We start from the raw sequence: 20,963 nt of genomic DNA, 5'->3' as shown, positions 1-20,963 counted from the left end.
TTATCAAATATTATATACACAAAATAACGATCCTCATCGACATCAAATATGTCCCCTCGCCAAAAAGAAAAAAAGAAATAGATAAATACCGTATATACTCGAGTATAAGCCAAGTTTTTCAGCCCTTTATTTAGGGCTGAAAATACCCCCCTCCTCGGCTTATACTCGAGTCAGTGTACCTGAATTCTTGACAGGCGTCAATTTTTTTGTTAAATGTCGTGGCTTCCTTCTAGCGTTCCGTGATAGGCATTTGACACTGTGTTCCGCCTATCACGGAGTTCCTCTCATCCTCGGACAGTTTCCCAGCAGACACTGTGTTCAGTGTTCTGCCAATCACAGACGTCCTCTTGTCCGAGGATGAAAGAATGTCCGTGATTGGCGGAACACTGAACACAGTGTCTGCTGGGAAACTGAGTCCGAGGATGAGAGGATCTCCGTGAAAGGCATTTCATGTCAAATGCCTATCACGGAACACCAGGAGGAAGCTGCGACTTAAAAAATGGACGCCTGTCAAGAATTCAGGTACTCGGGCATCGTGAGACTGCCAATGGGCACCGTGGGGTTGCCAATGGGCACCGTGAGGTTGCAAATAAGCATTGTTGACCCTCTTTTCTGTTTATAGTAGTTGCTGCATTCCCACCCTAGGCTTATACTCATGTCAATAAGTTCTCCCAGTATTTTTGTGGTAAAATTTGGCCCTCGGCTTATACTCGAGTATATATGGCAAGTACATTCCCCTCATCACATTACCCTTCCCCAGAGTGCCCAAGCTCCTGTGTATTACATCACCCCTTTTAACAATATCCCTTATTTATTCATTCCCCTTCAAAATGAAATAAAAATAAGGGGCTTCTGTAAACCATATCCATGCCACACCAAAAAAATATATATATTTTTGAGGCTACTATGAGCCAAATTACTATCTTGTCTACCCAATGAGAATATCTACCTTCCTCTTGTTCCTTATACCACGACTAACCCACCCCCTCCTCCTCCTCCTCAATGTGCCCACATTCCAACCCTCCCCCCCCCTCTTTATTCTACCACCTCTCTCATTCCCCAAATCCCCTAATCTATATATTTCCCCTTGGGGACTCTATTTGTTTCATTCCGAATTCATTTAACGAATTTCGAGAAATGTATTAATTCGGAAATATCTAAATTAAACGAACACCTGGTTAACAAATTTTTCTGAATATTCGTAAATTTGAATATTCGGAAATTGAAAAATTTGTAAATCCGAAAATTTGATATAACAACTTAAAGGGGTTTTCCACCCATTTTTTAAGTTTATTAAAAGTCAGCAGCTACAAAAAGTGTAGCTGCTGGCTTTTAATAAACTGACACTTACCTGCTCCACGTTCCAGCGACGCGCCGGCCGGGGCTCCGCTCCTCACCCCCCCCTCCCCGGCCGGCGTCTTCATTGTCACTGTGGGCACCCGGCCGTGACAGCTTTCGGCTTCACGGCCGGGCACCCACTGCGCATGCGCGCCCGGCGCTGCGATGTTTGATTGGACAGGCGATCGCCTAGGACCTGTCATGTGTCCTAGGGAGGGGCTGCCAAAAGGCGATATGACGTATCGCCTTTGCAGCCCCTCGGCAAAGGGAGGAAGTGGGACAGGAAGTCCCCTTCTCCTGAAGCCCCCACTCCCCCCCCTCAAAAAAATTACATGCCAAATGTGGCATGTAAGGGGGCGAGGAGTGGGTTAAGCGGAGGTCAATTTTGAGGGTGGAACTCCTCTAACTATTACCAACTAACAAATTATAGGTATTGAAATTTCCTTTCAAATTTGGCTAATCGTCAACGTAACGAATATAAATGTATCCAAAATAACGAATGCCGTATCTAAATGAATGGAAGTAATTAATAAAAACGTTTTATTATTATTATTATTAATTTGTTTGTTATTTCGGATAATTGGTAACTTTGGATAAATTGGTAATGTTCACCAACAGCCAAATTTTAAAGGAATTTCCAATACCTATAATTTAATAGTTATTCTTTAAAAATTGTGGATTGTCTCTTATTTTTGGATTTTCAAATTTATGAATTGCGATCATAACGAATGACACGAAAAACGAAAAAAAAAAAAAAAAAATGAAACGGGAAAATTTTTCGGCAGTGCACACGTCTATTATATAGGTACTTGTATAGCGCCGTCAATTTACACAGCTCTTTACATATACATTGTACATTCACATTGTTCCCTACCCTCAAGGAGCTTACACTCTAAGGTCCCTAACTCACATTCATATACTGGGGCAAATTTAGACAGAAGCCAATTAACCTATCAGCATTTCTTTGGAGAAGAAATCGGAGTGCCTGGAGAAAACCCACGCAGGAACAGGGAGAGCGTGCAAACTCCAGGCCGATAGTGTCGTCGATGGGATTCAACAAGCGACCCTTTTTACTGCTAGGCGAGAGTCCAACCCACTACACCACTGTGTCGCCCATTACTACTTGTTTTATATTTTGCTGTCTTTTAACCTACAGTACTGTGAGATTTTTTTTTTAATGTAATGTGAAGTAATAAAAAGTTATTGGCGATGTCCGCCAGGCACCCGCGATCGGCGGTTACACAGACAAAGACGTGGATCTGTGTGTGTAAACACAGAGATCCACGTCCTGTCAGGGAGAGAGGAGACCGATGCTGTGTCCCTTTGTACATAGGGACACAGATCGGTCACCTCCCCCAGTCAGTCCCCTTCCCCCAACAGTTAGAAACACTATGCAGGGTACACATTTAACCCCTTCCTCACCCCCTAGTGTTAACCCCTTCCCTGCCAGTCACATTTATACAGTAATTAGTGCATTTTTATACCACTGATCACAGTATAAATGTGAATGGTTCCTAAAATGTGTCAAAAGTGTCCGATATGTCCGCCATAATGTCGCAGTCCCAATAAAAATCGCAGATCACCGCCATTACTAGTAAAAAAATAATAATAATTCTGTCCCCTATTTTGTAGGCGCTATAACTTTTGCGCAAACCAGTCGCTTATTGCGATTTGTTTTTATTTTTTTTACTTATCGGCCTAGACAGATTTTTTTTTTTTTTTTTCATTGGGCTAAATGGAAGGATGAGGTTAGTGAAGGAGGACTGCACTAAGGTAAAGGAAGCTATTTAGGGATTTTTTTTTTTACCTTTGCAACCCCTTTAACCACTTAAGACCCGGACCATTACGCAGGTAAAGGACCTGGCCAGTTTTTGCGATTCGTCACTGCGTCATTTTAACCACTTCCCGACCGCTGCATGTATATGTACGTCCACAGAATGGCACGTACAGGCAAATGGGCGTACATGTACGTCCTTGCCTTCTAGCGGGTGGGGGGTCCGATCGGGACCCCCCCCCCGCTACATGCGGCGGTCCGGGACGACGGCGCGGCTATTCGTTTCTAGCCGCTCCGTCGCGATCGCTCCCCGGAGCTGAAGAACGGGGAGAGCCATATGTAAACACGGCTTCCCCGTGCTTCACTGTGGCGGCTGCATCGATCGAGTGATCCCTTTTATAGGGAGACTCGATCGATGATGTCAGACCTACAGCCACACCCCCCTACAGTTGTAAACACACACTATGTGAATCCTAACTCCTACAGCGCCCCCTGTGGTTAACTCCCAAACTGCAACTGTCATTTTCACAATAAACAATGCAATTTAAATGCATTTTTTGCTGTGAAAATGACAATGGTCCCAAAAATGTGTCAAAATTGTCAGAAGTGTCCGCCATAATGTCGCAGTCACAAAAAAAATCGCTGATCGCCGCCATTAGTAGTAAAAAAAAAAATAATTAATAAAAATGCAATAAAACTATCCCCTATTTTGTAAACGCTATAAATTTTGTGCAAACCAATCGATAAATGCCTATTGCGATTTTTTTTACCAGAAATAGGTAGAAGAATACGTATCGGCCAAAACTGAGGAAAACATTTTTTTTTAAATATGTTTTTGAGTGATATTTATTATAGCAAAAAGTAAAAAATATTGAATTTTTTTCAAAATTGTCGCTTTATTTTTGTTTATAGCGCAAAAAAAAAAAAAAAAAACGCAGAGGTGATCAAATACCACCAAAAGAAAGCTCTATTTGTGGGGAAAAAAGGACGCCAATTTTGTTTGGGAGCCACGTCGCATGACCGCGCAATTGTCTGTTAAAGCGACGCAGTGCCGAATCGCAAAAAACCTGGCCTGGGCATTTAGCTGCCTAAAGGTCCGGGGCTTAAGTGGTTAACTGACAATTGCGCGGTCGTGCGACGTGGCTCCCAAATAAAATTGCGTCCTTTTTTTCCCACAAATAGAGCTTTCTTTTGGTGGTATTTGATCACCTCTGCGGTTTTTATTTTTTGCGCTATAAACAAAAATAGAGCGACAATAAAAAAAAAAGCAATATTTTTTACTTTTTGCTATAATAAATACCCCTAAAAAAAGATATAAAAAAAATATTTTTTTCCTCAGTTTAGGCCGATACGTATTCTTCTACCTATTTTTGGTAAAAAATAAAATAAAAATCGCAATAAGCGTTTATCGATTGGTTTGCGCAAAATTTATGGCGTTTACAAAATAGGGGATAGTTTTATGGCATTTTTATTAATAATTTCTTTTTTTACTACCAATGGCGGCGAACAGCAATTTTTTTTCGTGACTGCGACATTATGGCGGACACATCGGACAATGTTGACAAATTTTTGGGACCATTGTCATTTTCACAGCAAAAAATGCTATAAAAATGCATTGTTTACTGTGAAAATGACAACTGCAGTTTGGGAGTTAACCACTAGGGGGCGCTGAAGGGGTTAAGTGTGACCTCATATGTGTTTCTAACTGTAGGGGGGCGGGGCTGGACGTGTGACGTCATTGATCGCCTTTCCCTAGATCGGGAAACAGACGATCAATGAAGCTGCCACAGTGAAGAACGGGGAAGCTGTTTTTACACTCACCTCTCCCCGTTCTTCAGCTCCGGGGACCGATAGTCAGGCCCGGATTTCCCACAAGGCCACTGAGGCCAGGCCTTGGGGCGGCAGGGCTCCAAGGGGCGGCAGTGGCATGGAGTCCCCAGACGCCCGGAAGATACAGTTAAGCGCGGTAAGTTATGGGGGAATCCGCTCGCTCGTTAACAAGTGATTGCGGCAATGTCGCCGAAATCACTTGTAAAATATGTGCTCCCGTCCGTCCTCCCCTCCCCCCCCCCCCACCCCATATACCTCTCTCTGCTGGCTCTGTCTTCGGGACTCCGTCCTCCCCCCGGCCACCGAGTCTGTCTCCTGTCCCTGCTGCCGATGTATGAAGTGAGAGGGGAGAGCTGTGCTCTTCCCATCTCAGCTGTGACAGGAGTTCTAGCACAGTGCTATGACTCCTGTTTTGGAGGTGACAGGGTCAATAAAGAGAACATGTCACCTTCCTATAGCTATCACACAGGAAATGTTTTTCTCCAGTGTGATAGCAAAAAAGTTAAAGCGGAGGTTCACCCATAGCGAACACATTTTCCCCTTAGCTTCATGCTCGTTTTGTCTAGGGGAATCGGCTATTTGTTTTAAAATATGATCCGTACTTACCCGTTTACGAGATGCATCTTCTCCGCCGCTTCCGGGTATGGGCTGCGGGACTGGGCTTTCCTTCTTGATTGACAGTCTTCCGAGAGGCTTCCGACGGTCGCATCCATCGCGTCACGATTTTCCGAAAGAAGCCGAACGTCGGTGCGCAGGCGCAGTATAGAGCCGCACCGACGTTCGGCTTCTTTCGGCTACGAGTGACGCGATGGATGCGACCGTCGGAAGCCTCTCGGAAGACTGTCAATCAAGAAGGAACGCCCGCTCCAGAAGACCCATACCCGGAAGCGACGGAGAGGATGCACCTCGAAAACGGGTAAGTACGGATCATATTTTAAAACAACTAGCCAATTCCCCTAGACCGAACGAGCAGGAATCTACGGGGAGAATAGAAAAAAAAAACGAATTGGGTGAACTCCCGCTTTAAAGCGGTGGTTCACCCTCCTTAACATCATTATAGCATTAAATTCGGCATCGTAGCGCGAGCTACAGTATGCCGGTCTTAAATTTTTAATCCCCGTACTCACTGTGCTATGGATCATTGAAGATTCCGACTCCCGCGGGGAATGGGCGTGCCTATGGAGAGGGAGGATGATTGACGGCCGGCTCTGGCACGTCACGCTCCCCGAAGACAGCCGGAGTAGGTCTCGGCTCTTCACGGCGCCTGCGCACAGGCTATGCGCATGCCCTGTGAAGAGCCAAGCGTATTTCGGCTATTTCCGGAGAAGCGTGACGTGCCAGGGCCGGCCGTCAATCACCTTCTCTCACCATAGGAACGCCCATTCCCCGGAATCTTCAATGATCCATAGCACAGTGAGTACGGGGATAAAAAATGTAAGACCGGCATACTGTAGCTCGCGCTACCATGCCGAATGTAATGGTAGAATAAAAAAAAAACATATTTTTTTTTTAATAGGGTGAACCCCCGCTTTAAGTGAAAAAAAAATTGTAAAAAATAAATAAATAGAAATAATTAAATTAATAAAATAAAAAAGGAAAGAATAAGAAAAATAATAAGAAAATGATACAAAAATAAAAAAAAGTAAGCGACAAGCTACAAATAAATAAAAATAAAAAAAAGTGAAAAAAACAAACAAAACATATTTGAACTAAATGTGCCGCACATTCTCCGTTGATTGGGGGGGGGTTCGGTTGGCAGGGAGGGGGTGCATTGTGGAACCTGGCCTTGGGGCTGCAGGGAGAGCAAATCCGTCCCTGCCGATAGCGGGACCCCGGCGGCGATCGGGTTCCGCGGCCGCAGTCACGGAGCTTTGGACCGGGGTCGCGGGCGCACGCCCGTGGCCCACGGCTGGGCACTTAAAGAGGACGTACAGGTACGTGCTTGTGCCCAGCCGTGCCATTCTGCCAACGTATATGTGCAGGAGGCGGTCCTTAAGTGGTTAAGCAACTCTTTCTTTTTGAGACTTGGTCTCTCTAAGGAATGAGGGAAAATCAAAGGGAGAAGGACCGGTCACTTTTAGCTGTTTGTGTAATTTGTGCTTCAGCTGTGTAAACAGGCTTGTTTTAAAAGAAAGCAGGTAAAGTTCGTTCTGCCAACACAAAAACAAAAAAGCCTGGCGATGTAAAGTGGTAAATGTGCAAAATTCTGATTTTTGTTATAAACCCAAAAAAAAAAAAGAGCAAAAGCTATTTTAGCTCCGAAGATTAGATCACAAACAAAAACATTCTACTTTCCCTTGCAGGTGAGTTGGTCGGCATTAGCCCAACGCGGGTACAAACTTCACCGCAACACAAGCGTACAATCACACGGCTGAACGGTGTTTTCGGCACACAGGCCACTGTTTACATGGAAGTGAATGGAAATGTATTTTTGGAATTTTCAGACATCCAAGCACTTGGCATACGCAAGTGGGAACTCTATCCTGCCAGCAAATAATGTGTAGATTGGCGTACTTACCAGATACCACATGTTTGACCAGATGGGGTCATTAAAGTACAGGCTGGAATCTGCTCGGATATGCCGCTTCACCCTTTTCTTCACTTGCTGCTGCTCCATCCACTCCACCTGTACGGGAAAAACGCAGGAAATCAGCTATACAGGAAAATCTTGGTTTGAGAGGAACTTGGTTTGAGAGCGTTTTGCAAGACAAGCAAAAGGTTTTAATAAATTTTGCCTTGATATACAAGCGATGTCTTGATACAAGAGTAGCTTCATGTCGTATAAAAAAATGAGAGAGGAGCCTCTAAGTGTAGCAATATGGTTACCTTTTAATGAAGGTACAACATTTAGCAACTTATTGCTACACTTAGTCGTCTTTCTTTTATACCCTGTAAAAAAAAATGCTTTGATATACAAGTACTTTGGATTACAAGCATGTTTCTGGAACGAATTATGCTCGCAATCCAAGGATTTGCTGTACTTCACATAGCCAAGATAAAGGCCATACAGTATATTCAATGTTGACCACTTGCTTACTGGGCACATATACCCCCCTCCTGCCCAGGTGAAATTTCAGCTTCCGGCACTGCATCGCTTTAACTGACAATTGCGCGGTCGTGCGACGTGGCTCCCAAACAAAATCGACGTCCTTTTTTTCCCCACAAGTAGAGCTTTATTTTGGTGGTATTTGATCACCCCTGCGGTTTTTATTTTTTGCGCTATAAACAAAAAAAGAGCAACAATTTTGAAAAAAAATTCAATATTTTTTTTACTTGTTGCTATAATAAATATCCCAATTTAAAAAAAAAAAAAAAAAAATTCTCAGTCTAGGCCGATACGTATTCTACATATTTTTGGTAAAAAAAAAAAAATCACAATAAGCAACTGGTTTGCGCAAAAGTTATAGCGCCTACAAAATAGGGGAAAGAATTTTTTTTTTTACTAGTAATGGCGGCGATCTGCGATTTTTGTTGGGACTGCGACATTATGGCGGACACATGGGACACTTTTGACACCATTCACATTTATACTGCCATCAGTGCTATAAATAAGCACTAATTACGGTATAAATGTGACTGGCAGGGAAAGGGTTAACACTAGGGGGTAAGGGAGGGGTTAAATGTGTACCCTGCATACTGTTTCTAACTGTGGGGGGAGGGGACTGACTGGGGGAGGTGACCGATGCTGTGTCCCTATGTACAAGGGACACGAATCGGTCTCCTCTCTCCCCGACAGTACGTGGATCTGTGTGTTTACACACACAGATCCACGTCCTTGTCTCTGTAACCGCCGATCGTGGGTGCCTGGCGGACATCGTGGCCGCCAGGCACGCACATCAGCATCTCAGTGATGCGGCGGGCGCGCATGCTGGAGGCCGTATATAGAAGTGGTTAAATGATAAAATACATTAAAGTGATACTAAAGGTTAACATTTTATTATTTAACCACTTCCATACCAGGCACTTACGCACCTTCCCGCCCAAGCCAATTTTCAGCTTTCAGCACTGTCGCACTTTGAATGGCAATTGCGCGGTCATGCTACACTGTACCCAAACAAAATTGGGTACTAGAGATTTCTTTTGGTGGTATTTGATCACCTCTGCGATTTTTTTTTTTTGCGCAACAACTAAAAAGACTGAAAATTTTGAAAAAAAAATAGTTTTTATTTTTTTCTGTTAATTTTTTTGTAAATAAGTAAGTTTTCTCTTTCAATTACGGGCACTGATATGGCGGCACTGATGGGCACCGATGAGATGGCACTGATGGACATCGAGGTAGTACTGACGGGCACAGATGAGGTGGCACTGATTGGCGGCGCTGGCATGCGGCACTGATGGGCACACATAGGCGGCACACATAGGCGGCACTGATGGGCACACATGGGCGGCACTGATGGGCACACATGGGCGGCACTGATGGGCACACATGGGTGGCACTGATGGGCACACATGGGTGGCACTGATGGGCACTCACGGGCGGCACTGATGGGCACTGTGGGGTGGCACTGATGGACACTGTGGGGTGGCACTGACTTACCCATGTTGCCAGTCAGTGCCCATTTGTGGGCACTGATTGGCATCTTTTTTTTTAAATGCTTTTTTTTTGCCCCCTTTGCCTTCCCTCTTCCTGCACCTAGGTGCTTAATGCTTCCTAACCTACACCGCACAGACTCCTGGGAATGTAGTGGGTGTAACTTTCCAGGAGTCTGTGCACTCCCCAGTCTCGAAGAATCATGTGACTTGGACAGTACAGGTGCTGAAACCTAATCTGAAACCTATTATACTGCTTGTGCAGCACTGAGCATGTGCGAGATCTGCAAGGCTGAAATCCAGGAAGTCATACAGTCTGGCTTCATGATGCCCACACTTAAGATGGCCCCAGTCAATTTCTATTTTATAAAGTGTCTAAATGCTGTAACAACCTAACAAAACGGACCTTAGTTTACAGACTAACTTTACTAGAATACATTAAGCTTGTGTATTACAGGGGTATTTATATATAAAAAGTGGAACTCCGCTTTAATGCATAAAATGCATTAAGGTGAAAAAACATGAACCTTTACAACCCCTTTTCAACAATACTCTTCCAATCAACATTTTTAATCCTCATGCGGCATGTTTGCCTACTGACTAATAAATGATCAGTCTTATTTTAATGGTCGGTTTATTATAACAGTGGGATACAAAAGAAAATAAATCCAGAACAATACATTTAAAAAAGGTTAAATTGATTTGCATTTTAAGTGAAATAGGTATTTGATCCCCTATCAATGAGCAAGATTTCTGGCTCCCAGGTGTCTTCTATACAGGTAACGACCCAAGATTAGGAGCACTCTCTTAACCACTTAAGGACCGGACCAATATGCAGCTAAATGACCCAAGGGGTTTTTACAATTCGGCACTGCGTCGCTTTGACAATTGCGCGGTCGTGCGACGTGGCTCCCAAACAAAATTGGCGTCCTTTTTCCCCCACAAATAGAGATTTATTTTGGTGGTATTTGATCACCTCTGCAGTTTTTATTTTTTGCGCTATAAACAAAGAGAGCGACAATTTTGAAAAAAATGCAATACTTTTTGCTATAATAAATATCCCCCAAAAACATATCTAAAAAAAAATTTTTCCCTCAGTTTAGGCCGATACATATTCTTCTACCTATTTTTGGTAAAAAAAAAAATCGCAATAAGCGTTTATCGATTGGTTTGCGCAAAATTTATAGCGTTTACAAAATAGGGGATAGTTTTATGGCATTTTTATAAAAAAAATTTTTTTTTACCACTAATGGCAGCGATCAGCGATTTTTTTTCGTGACTGCGACATTATGGCGGACACTTCGGACAATTTCGACACATTTTTTGGGACCATTGTCATTTTCACAGCAAAAAAATGCATTAAAAATGCACTGATTACTGTGAAAATTACAATTGCAGTTTGGGAGTTAACCACAAGGGGCGGCTGAAGGGGTTAGGTGTGACCTCATCTGTGTTTCTAACTGTAGGGGGGTGTGGCTGTAGGTGTGACGTCATTGATTGTGGTTCCCTATATTAGGGAACACACGATCGATGACGGCGCCACAGTGAAGAACGGGAAAGCCGTGTTTATACACAGCTCTCCCCGTTCTTCAGCTCTGGGGACCGATCGCGGGACTCCAGTGGCGGTCGGGTCCGTGGGTCCCGCGGCCACGGAGCTTCGGACCGCGACCCACGGCTGGGCACTTAAAGAGGACGTACCTGTACGTGCTTGTGCCCAGCCGTGTCATTCTGCCGACGTATATGGGCAGGAGGCGGTCCTTAAGTGGTTAAATGACTGTTTTTATGCCTGGAGTTCATCTTTAATGTCTACAAGGAACCGGAGGTGTGGGAACACCTAGGAGCGTTCCTGCTTTATCAGCAGAGACCACACCTCTGTTCCCAACATACATCAGAAACCGCCAGACTTTGTAAGCGATATATTCGCCTGACACCCCGGGATCACTTTGGGACGCGCTACAAGGGAGATCTGCTATTCTAGAATGTTATGACAAGAAGGGAAATAAAAGTAGCAAAATTCACACTTCCTGGGGCACTATTCCCTCCCCCCGGACACCAAGGATGGGGCACTATTCCCTCTCCCCGGACACCAAGGATGGGGCACTTATTCCCTCCCCCCTGACACCAAGGATGGGCACTATTCCCTCCCCCCTGACACCAAGGATGGGGCACTATACCTCCCACTGATACCAACAGAACACTATTCCTCCTATGGACGCCAATGCTTTGGCACCATTAGTTCTATGGACACCAATTTTGGGGGTACTATGCCTCCTACTGATGCCAATAATGAGGTACTATTCCTCCCACTGATACAAATGTTGGGACACTAGTCCTCCCATTGACACCAATGTCAGAGCACTACTCCTCCCACTGACAATAATGTCGGGGCACTATCCCTCCCACTGACACCCATATGGCACTTTTCCTCCCACTGATACCAATGTTGAGGCACTATTCCTCCTACTAATGCCAATGATGAGGTTTCCTCCTATGAATGCCAATGATGAGGCACTATTCCTCCCATTGACACCAACAACAGGACTCTATTCCTCCCAATAATGCCAATGAAGGGGCATCGTTTGCTCCTGTTGACGTCAGGGACTTTTCTACTCACACTGGCCAAATTGCAGCCCCCTCAAAGTCTGAAGGACAGTAGACTTAGTTTGGAGACCCCTGGTTCTACGGGGGGGGGGGGGGGGGTTGGGTTTAATTTTTTACTTCTGGTTTTATTAAAACAACAATGAACTTGGATGGGAAAAAGGAGCATGGGATACCCCAAAACTGTAAAACTTTAAGACTACTACATTTCTGGCTGTTCTGCACAACTCTTGAAATCCTCACACAACTTTGTCTGCATTCTCCCAAAGTGCTAAAGAATCCCCAGTTGCCTGACCCGAATATAAGCCGAGGCACCTAATTTTACCACCAAAAAACTGGGAAAACTTATTGACTCGAGTATAAGCCTAGGGTGTCCATCTGCATGCCTTACTGTGCCCATGCCTCACCTTACCTTTAACATGGGAGCAATGCTGTATCTTTGCCTAGGCCAACAAGGCCCAGGCCAGCACTTTGAAGGGGGGGGGGGGGGTCAGCACGAAGAGAGTCCCTGTGGCTTGCGCTACACTTTTAAATTAGCGCCAGTCTTGGGGCGGACTGGGGCCGGGAGGCAAATCAGTCTAGTGCCCCCATAAAGCGGCCACACTACTGCCGGTATAATACTGGCATGGCCACCATCAGGGGGGCAGCCCATACACATGGAGGTGGCTAGGGCAGCAGACCCCAACCAATGGGTTTTGTGGGTGGGCAGTGTTCCGCAACTGGGGGGGGGGGGGGGGCTTTGCGTCGCTTCTAGTTTTGACTGTCCTATCATAACAGTGGACCTCCCATCCGAGTTCTCAGCTAGAGAGAGAAACAGGTGTCACGTTGGGAGGCTAAAAACTGTCAAAAAGCCAGCTGACGGGCTCCATAGCAAAACAGGAAGTCAGAGTGAATCCCTGCAAATGAAGAGACTCTACTGCCCCCCCAAGGCCCTCAGAAATAGTGTCCCCACTGGAAAATGTCAGGACGGGTCTTAAATGGGGGTGTGGCCTTGACAGGATGGGGTGGGACATATTAAAATTAGGGGGTGCGTGCGTTTCGTCAGGCCTAGGGCAGCACAAAACCTAAATACACCACTGCATGGGAGTATATAGAACTACAGAACTATTTACACTTGTAGAGGAGAACTGGTGCTACATGTGTGCCAAGTTTTGGGTCCAGGGGACCTACGGCTGGCTGGTACCGGGTCCTCAAATTCACCGGAGAAATTACCGTTTAACATGGGAGTCTATGGAAGGGGTGCCCGACTTCGAAAAATCGGTGCTCCCCGGCCATAGGTCCCCCAGACAACAACCTTTGCACACTTGTAGAGAAAGAGTGGGGCTATATGTGTGCCAAGTTTGGGGTCCAGGGGACCTATGGCCGGCCGTTACCGGGTCCCCAAAATCCGGGAGATTAGGCGCAAAGGTGACTCGAGTATAAGCCGAGGGGGGCATTTTCAGTAGAGGTCGGCCGATATATGATGCAGATTTTTGTGGCCGATATTTTAGGCTGTTTTTTTTTTGGTGGCACTGGCTCGTGGCACTGGATGGCACTAATTGGCACTGGAAGATGGCACTAGCAGAAGGCACTTATTGGCACTGGCAGGTTGCACTGAAAGATGGTACTAGCAGATGGCACTGATTGGCAGGTGGCACTGATTGGCAGATGGCACTGGCAGATGGCAGGTGGCACTGGCAAGTGGCACTGGTTGGCACTGAATGGCAGGTGGCACTAATTGGCACTGGGTGGCAATAGCGCTGGTTGGCATTGGCAGGTGGCACTGATGGCTTTAGTTGGCACTGGATCGCACTGGCAGGTGGCACTAGATGGAAGGTGGCACTAATTGGCACTGGATGGTGGCACTGGCAGGTGTCATTGGGTGGTGGCACTAATTGGCACTGGTTGGTGGCACTTGTATTGCCACTGGCAGATGGCACTGGATGGCAAGTGGCACTGGCACAAAAAAAAAAAAAAAAATGGTCACCCCCCTCAGTACAGACCCCCTCTCCCTCCAGTATAGACACCCCCCCCTGCTACAGACAGCAGAGAGTGGTGTGTGTCCCACGAGCGCGGGCCCCTCCTCCTCTGTGGGCGTAAACAGAGAGGAGGGCGGCCGCACTGGGTTTACCAAGATGGCCGCGGCTCCAGAGCTAGGCCGAAGCCGCAGTCTTTCCTGATGCTGTGACCGCGGCGGTCACAGCTAATTTGGATAAAAATCGGCCGATGACGATTTTTCCAAAACTGCCAAATATCGGCCGAAATATCAGTCGACCTCTAATTTTCAGCACAAAAAAAAAAGTGATGAAAAACTTGGCTTGTACTCGAGTATATAAGTTCATTTTCATGGCAAAGAGGGACTTTGCAATTAATTGCAATTCATCTGATCGCTCTTCAATATTCTGGAGTATATGCAAATTGCCATCATAAAAACTGAGGCAGCAGACTTTGTGAAAACGAATATTGACGTCATTCTCAAAACTTTTGGCCATGGATGCAAGATTGAAAACGAGGCAATTTTAACCTCTTGACCACTGGGCACTTAAACCCCCTTCCTCACCAGACCAATTTTCAGCTTTCGGTGCTCTCACAATTTGAATGACAATTACTCAGTCATACAACATTGTGCCCATCTGAAATTTGTCTTTTTCCCACAAATAGAGCTTTCTTTTGGTGGTATCTGATCACCTCTGCGATTTTTATTTTTTGCGCTATAAAAGAAAAAACACTGAAAATTCTGTAAAAAAAAAATAGTTTCTGTCATATTAGCAGGTATTGCGGAGTATGGGGGGGGGGGGGTTATTGCAGAGTATGGGGGGGGGGGGTTATTGCAGAGTATGGGGGGGGGGTTATTGCAGAGTATGGGGGGGGGGGTTATTGCAGAGTATGGGGGGGGGGTTATTGCAGAGTATGGGGGGGGGGGGTTATTGCAGAGTATGGGGGGGGGTTATTGCAGAGTATGGGGGGGGGTTATTGCAGAGTATGGGGGGGGGGTTATTGCAGAGTATGGGGGGGGGGGGTTATTGCAGAGTATGGGGGGGGTTATTGCAGAGTATGGGGGGGGTTATTGCAGAGTATGGGGGGGGGTTATTGCAGAGTATGGGGGGGGGTTATTGCAGAGTATGGGGGGGGGGGTTATTGCAGAGTATGGGGGGGGTTATTGCAGAGTATGGGGGGGTTATTGCAGAGTATGGGGGGGGTTATTGCAGAGTATGGGGGGTTAAATGCAGAGTATGGGGGGTTAGATGCAGAGTATGGGGGTTAATTGCAGAGTATGGGGGGTTAATTGCAGAGTATGGGGGGTATGGGGGTATTGCAGAGTATGAGGGGTTAATTGCAGAGTATTGCAGAGTATGAGGGGTTAATTGCAGAGTATTGCAGAGTATGAGGGGTTAATTGCAGAGTATTGCGCAGGGATGGATGGATCTGTGACTGCATGTGTCACAGATCCATCCCACAGCAGCTGCTGCTGCTGCCGCTCTCCCCCCCTCTCCTCTCACACTGTACCGATCGGTACAGAGAGGAGAGGGAGGAACCGGCGTCATGACATGACGCCAGTTTGTTTACAAGTGATCGCTCCGTCATTTGACGGAGCGATCACGTGGTAAACCGCCGCTATCAGCGGCGATTTACCGCGATCTGTGATGCGCCGGGTCTTCTAGACCCGGCGCTCACAGATGATTCCGCGAGCGCGCCCCAGGGGGCGCGCGAGTGAAGGATTCTGGGAGGACGTCCCAGGGACGTCGTCCCGGAATAACTCCACCGCGCTGTAGCAGTATTTTCGCTATGGCGCGGTGGGGAAGAGGTTAAATTACAATATGATTTGTGCCACAATGGCATATGCAAGGATGTTTTTTTTCCCATGAAAGCAGAGTTACCCTTTAAGTCCTCATAACCTGAAATTTTATGTTGACAGATTTACAGCCATTCGGAAAATAAAGTTGACGGCAATTAGCAAGCACAGCAAAAAGATGAACAAGATTTATGAAAAAAAAAAATAGAGCCATGCAGCAAGCTGTGCTTCCTTTGCTTAAATGAACATTTTCCACGGTTGACTGCGATCTACCTGTAATGTTAGTTTCTATAGATTTTAATTGGTTGCCAACTTATCCTGGAAGGTGCGAGTTGGAAAATAACAGTATTATATTAAATCATTAGAGCGCTATCTGTAGTGCTACCAACAAAGTGGAGGCAGCGGAAAACAAGTGTCCTCTGCTCGTCATTGGTCACCGTCACTTGTATCTGAACGGGAGCAGAATATGGACAGCCGAAGGAGAATTCGTATCACACTTCATAGGGCACCTGACAAAGATTTGTCCCTGGACCTTCATTGCAGGAATGTCTTAACCAGGGCTTTTTTCTCAAACCTGAAACTCAACCACGACCCCCCCCCCCAATCCTCTGCCCTCACAAACAGTAGGAGGGTCTTAAAGGGGCATCAAATACCAGTATTGCATTACATACAGAGTGCAGAGTTCAGGAGGGTTGCACACAGAGTGCAGAGCTGTCACTTGTCAACACAGAAACCGGACTTCTGTGTTTACAAGCGATTGTGATGAGCAGGCACCAAAGGGTCTGAGCCTGAGGTGGTGGAACTGAGTTCCACCAAGTTCTACCTGAAAAAAAATAAAAATAAAACCTGGTTTTACAATTTTATCATTTAGGTTGGGTCATTTCTGCTACAAAACAATACAGAAGCCGATATTCAGCACAATAAAACCAACTCAGAAACACATTGTTTCAATGCTAATGGTAAAACAGCATAAGGCAGTGGTGGCCAACATTCTCAAGTTCAGTCCTCAACATCACCATACAATTCAGTGAATATTCATAACTATGGACAGCACACACAGATATAGTCATAGCCCAGGGCTTGACAAATCCCAGGTTGCCACGCAGAGTAGAAAATGTGGCCTGGCACCTGGGCTGTTGTCAGCCCCAGTGGCCAGCATGGGGGAGGGGGCTGTGCAACATTGTCAGGCGGTAGAGTTGCTGCCTTAACCCTTTAACATATAGTAACTACACAGGTTCTGAGGCGAATTTAATGCAGATAAGGGATTACCACCTTAATCAACCACAGAACCTGTGTTAATATGTGTTCAGTTTTAAAGGGATGAGGTGGCAACCCTATAAAACGGGCAGCCGACAGGTTGCTGGGGGAGGAGCAGTGCTGTGAGGGAAGCTTAATGGAGAGGGGCAAGTCTATGAAGAGCAGATTAGGGCAGATGTGGGGCTGTAGGGTAGTAAGAGGGTTGGGTCAAGGGGGGGTAGTAGGAGGGTTGGGTCAAGGGGGGGTAGTAAGAGGGTTGGGTCAAGGGGGGGTAGTAAGAGGGAGGGGTAGTAGGAGGGTTGGGTCAAGGGAGCGTAGAGGAGGGTTGGGTCAAGGGAGCGTAGTAGTAGGGCTTGGTCAAGGGAGCGTAGTAGGAGGGTTGGGTCAAGGGAGCGTAGTAGGAGGGTTGGGTCAAGGGGGGGTAGTAAGAGGGAGGGGTAGTAGGAGGGTTGGGTCAAGGGAGCGTAGAGGAGGGTTGGGTCAAGGGAGCGTAGTAGTAGGGCTTGGTCAAGGGAGCGTAGTAGGAGGGTTGGGTCAAGGGAGCGTAGTAGGAGGGTTGGGTCAAGGGAGCGTAGTAGGAGGGTTGGGTCAAGGGAGGGTAGTAGGAGGGTTGGGTCAAGGGAGGGTAGTAGGAGGGTTGGGTCAAGGGAGGGTAGTAAGAGGGTTGGGTCAAGGGAGGGTAGTAAGAGGGTTGGGTCAAGGGAGGGTAGTAAGAGGGTTGAGTAGAGCTGACAAAGCGGAGCCCCTGGCAGAAAGTGTCCCCTGTGCGTCTCTCCTCCCTCTCGCTGGGTGCGGGTCTAGATCAAGCCGTCCAGTTCAGCAATGGCCCTGAGCTGGACACCACCTCGCAGGGGATCCCCCTGCCCTTATCTCCCCCTGAACGGGTCTTGATTGCAGCTCTGAGTCATGTGGCCCCCTATCAGTGCCACATCATCCATGGCCCACACTGCGCCCCCACCTGTCACACTGCCCCCTACCACATGTCGCCCACCTGTCACAACACCCCCATCATACTGCCCTTAGTCACACTGCACCCCCCTCTTATCACACTGCCCCATCATACTGGCCCCTTGTCACAACATTCCCCCAACATACTGCCCCCCCTTCTATCACACTGCCGCCCCCCCCCCCAAATATAATACTTTCTATAATGTGTGCACAAAAGCAAAAAATTGCCTGGTAAGAAGTGGTTACACAGGAATGGGAACAGAAAATCTCCAAATGCCCACTATCAGCTCATTCCAATGTGTGTACACAGCCCGAGGATGAATGGGTGCCCATCGGTAGGATGACGATGTCTGAGATTTTTAGTGACAAATCCTAAGTCCTGATCTCTTCCTTCTCCAACACTAGCCCATAATCTTCTCGTGTTCCATGTCTCTGCTCATCCCCATCCATTATTAATAGTAATTTAATGTCTCACGAGCCGAACAGAACAGTGAGAGCTTGTCGGAGCCTTGAGCAAAGTCTCGCTCGTCTCCTGCTCGAGTCTCGGGGGGGGGGGGCGAGCGTCGGGAAAAGCCTTCGTACATCGCCCCGCAGCTGCTGAGCCTGCTGTGACAAGCATGGGTGAGTGCGACATGACAGATGACCCAAAGGTCTTCTATTATTGTATGCGAACACCTGACAGCACATGTACCGCCAGGATCATTGGGGGGGGGAGGGGGGGGGGGTCTGACAAGCAAACAAAATGCTGATAGCACAGCTTTATAGTGGAACCCCAGCAAGATTTATTTTATCCCTTAACCACTTGCCTACAGGGCACTTCCTTCCTGCCCAGGCCATTTTTCAGCTTTCAGCACTGTCACACTTTGAATGGCAATTGCGCGCTCATACAACACTGTACATATATGACATTTTTATCAATTTTAACACAGAAATAGAGCTTTCTTTTGGTGCCATTTAATCACCACTGGGTTATTTATTTTTTGCTAGACAGAAAAAGACAGAACACTTTGAAAAAATAAAAATAATAAATTCATAGTTTATTATAAAATGTTGGCAAGAGCTAATTTTTCTCCTTCACAATGTGCACTGAGGAGGTGGCACTAATGGGCATTGAAGGGCACCGATTGGCAGCACTGGTGAGACTGCACTGATTATCAGTATACATGTCACTTTTACACAAGCCCAGTTATCGTATCCCCTTATGCTGTCAGCGTGAAGAACAGAATGCAGATAACCAGCTTCTGTTAGATAGTAGGTGAGGTTGAAAAAAAAAAGCCACAAATCCATCAAATCCAGCCTATATTTTTCTATTGAAAAGCCTGTGGCATGCAAAACACAACCCAAAAACTCCACCCGGTGCAGAAAAAATGTGCACACACAGAGTGAAACACAAAAACATGCAACGGGTGCTGCGTCAAGCGGTCCTCCTCACGAAGGACCTGACCCTGATCCCCCGCGGCGTTAGGCTCCAGATGGGGACTAAGGTACTCAAGTGGTCCGAGCAGCCGAAGCCGACAAGGACCCATCCTTTCTTGGAAGGTCTGCCGAAACAGAACCCTCCCAGTACTAGATGGGGCTCCCCCGAAGGGAGACCCCATGAGAGCAGGCGAACTAAGCAAGAAGGCCATGTCCACCCACTCCCAAGACGTTCAGGGCTGGCCCGAGGACCGGCACCCAACTTATCACACTCAGTGTACATAACGTGCACCAAACAAAAAAAGACAAAAAGTGACAAACATGGGGGAAAATAAAAAAGAAAGTAGGGGAGAAGGAAGGTGGGAGATGTGAGTAGAAAGTGACCATCGTGCAATACGATGGCTGGCCCTCTGGCCAGGAAACAAAAATTCCTCTGGTCCCAGCCAAAAGGCCCGGCCCTAGAGGCAGGTGGTAAAAAAAAGTGTATGTGGAGACGTGACCATGGTGCCATACAAGTAAGTGCCCTCTCAAACACTTGTGCAAGTATGGCACCCCTGGACTGCCACTCCAGGGGCACTATCTCCACAGGCTTTTCAACGGACCCTGGCCCACAGCGCGGACCAGCAGCACCCATCCCAGCTAGGAAGGTAGGAGCTCTGAGAGATTGGGGAGAGCCCACGCCAATAGGCTACTCCCACTACTCCCATCACTCCCACCTAATCACGTTCGGGAAATACTAACCTCTCCCCCCAAGGGGAAGGAGGAGCTAGTGTTCTCTCCCGAACCGGGGCAGGCACCACAAAATCCAGGCCAAAGGCCAGGGGCTTGGCACCTCAGCTTCGACCTCATGTTTCTCCGTCCAAATCAGAAGGCTTCCACCTCCACGCCAGCAGGTTTAGCATCTGCCAACCGCCATCCCTTTCCACCTCGCCGTGTACCAAGGACGGTTAGCATAGTACCACCTACTGGCAACTGATAAGAACAGATACTACACTTGATCTTAGCCAAAAGGCAGAGAAGCGATCAAATCCAGCCTGTGTGTGATTATATGTCAGTATTACATTGTATATCCCTGTATGCTGTGGTCCTTCAGGTGATTATCTAATCGTTTTTTGAATCAATGCCCCCTCGCTGAGACCACCAACTGTGGAAGGGAATTCCACATCCTTGCCGCTCTTACAGTAAAGGATTCTACGCAGTTTAAACCTCTTTTCTTCTAATTTTAATGAGTGGCCCCGTGTCTTATTAAGCTCCCTTCGGCAAAAAAGTTTTATACCTATTGTGGGGTCACCAGTACGGTATTTGTAAATTGAAATCATATCCCCTCTCAAGCGTCTCTTCTCCAGAGAGAATAAGTTCAGTGCTCACAACCTTTCCTCATAATTAAAATCCTCCAGTCCCTTTATTACCCTTCTTTATACTCTCTCCATTTCCAGTACATCCTTCCTGAGGACTGGTGCCCAGAACTGGACGGCATACTCCAGGTACGGCCGGACCAGA

At 46.8% G+C, this 20,963-nt stretch overlaps 1 protein-coding gene and 1 pseudogene across 2 annotated transcripts in view; both read right to left on the bottom strand.

The window, feature by feature from the left end:
• PCSK6 (proprotein convertase subtilisin/kexin type 6) overlaps window positions 1-20,963 on the bottom strand; it is a 314,800-nt gene that overhangs the window by 158,788 nt on the left and 135,049 nt on the right. For both annotated transcript variants that reach the window (XM_040342313.1, XM_040342314.1), the window contains exon 3: window positions 7,461-7,568. In XM_040342313.1, coding sequence (XP_040198247.1) covers window positions 7,461-7,568 — 108 coding nt within the window. The remainder of the gene's footprint in view (window positions 1-7,460; window positions 7,569-20,963) is intronic.
• LOC120933942 lies at window positions 20,352-20,487 on the bottom strand (annotated as a pseudogene).

Source organism: Rana temporaria, chromosome 3 (assembly GCF_905171775.1).
Source record: "Rana temporaria chromosome 3, aRanTem1.1, whole genome shotgun sequence".
NCBI classification, from domain to species: Eukaryota; Metazoa; Chordata; class Amphibia; order Anura; family Ranidae; genus Rana; species Rana temporaria.
This window is presented reverse-complemented; position numbering and strand designations above follow the sequence as displayed.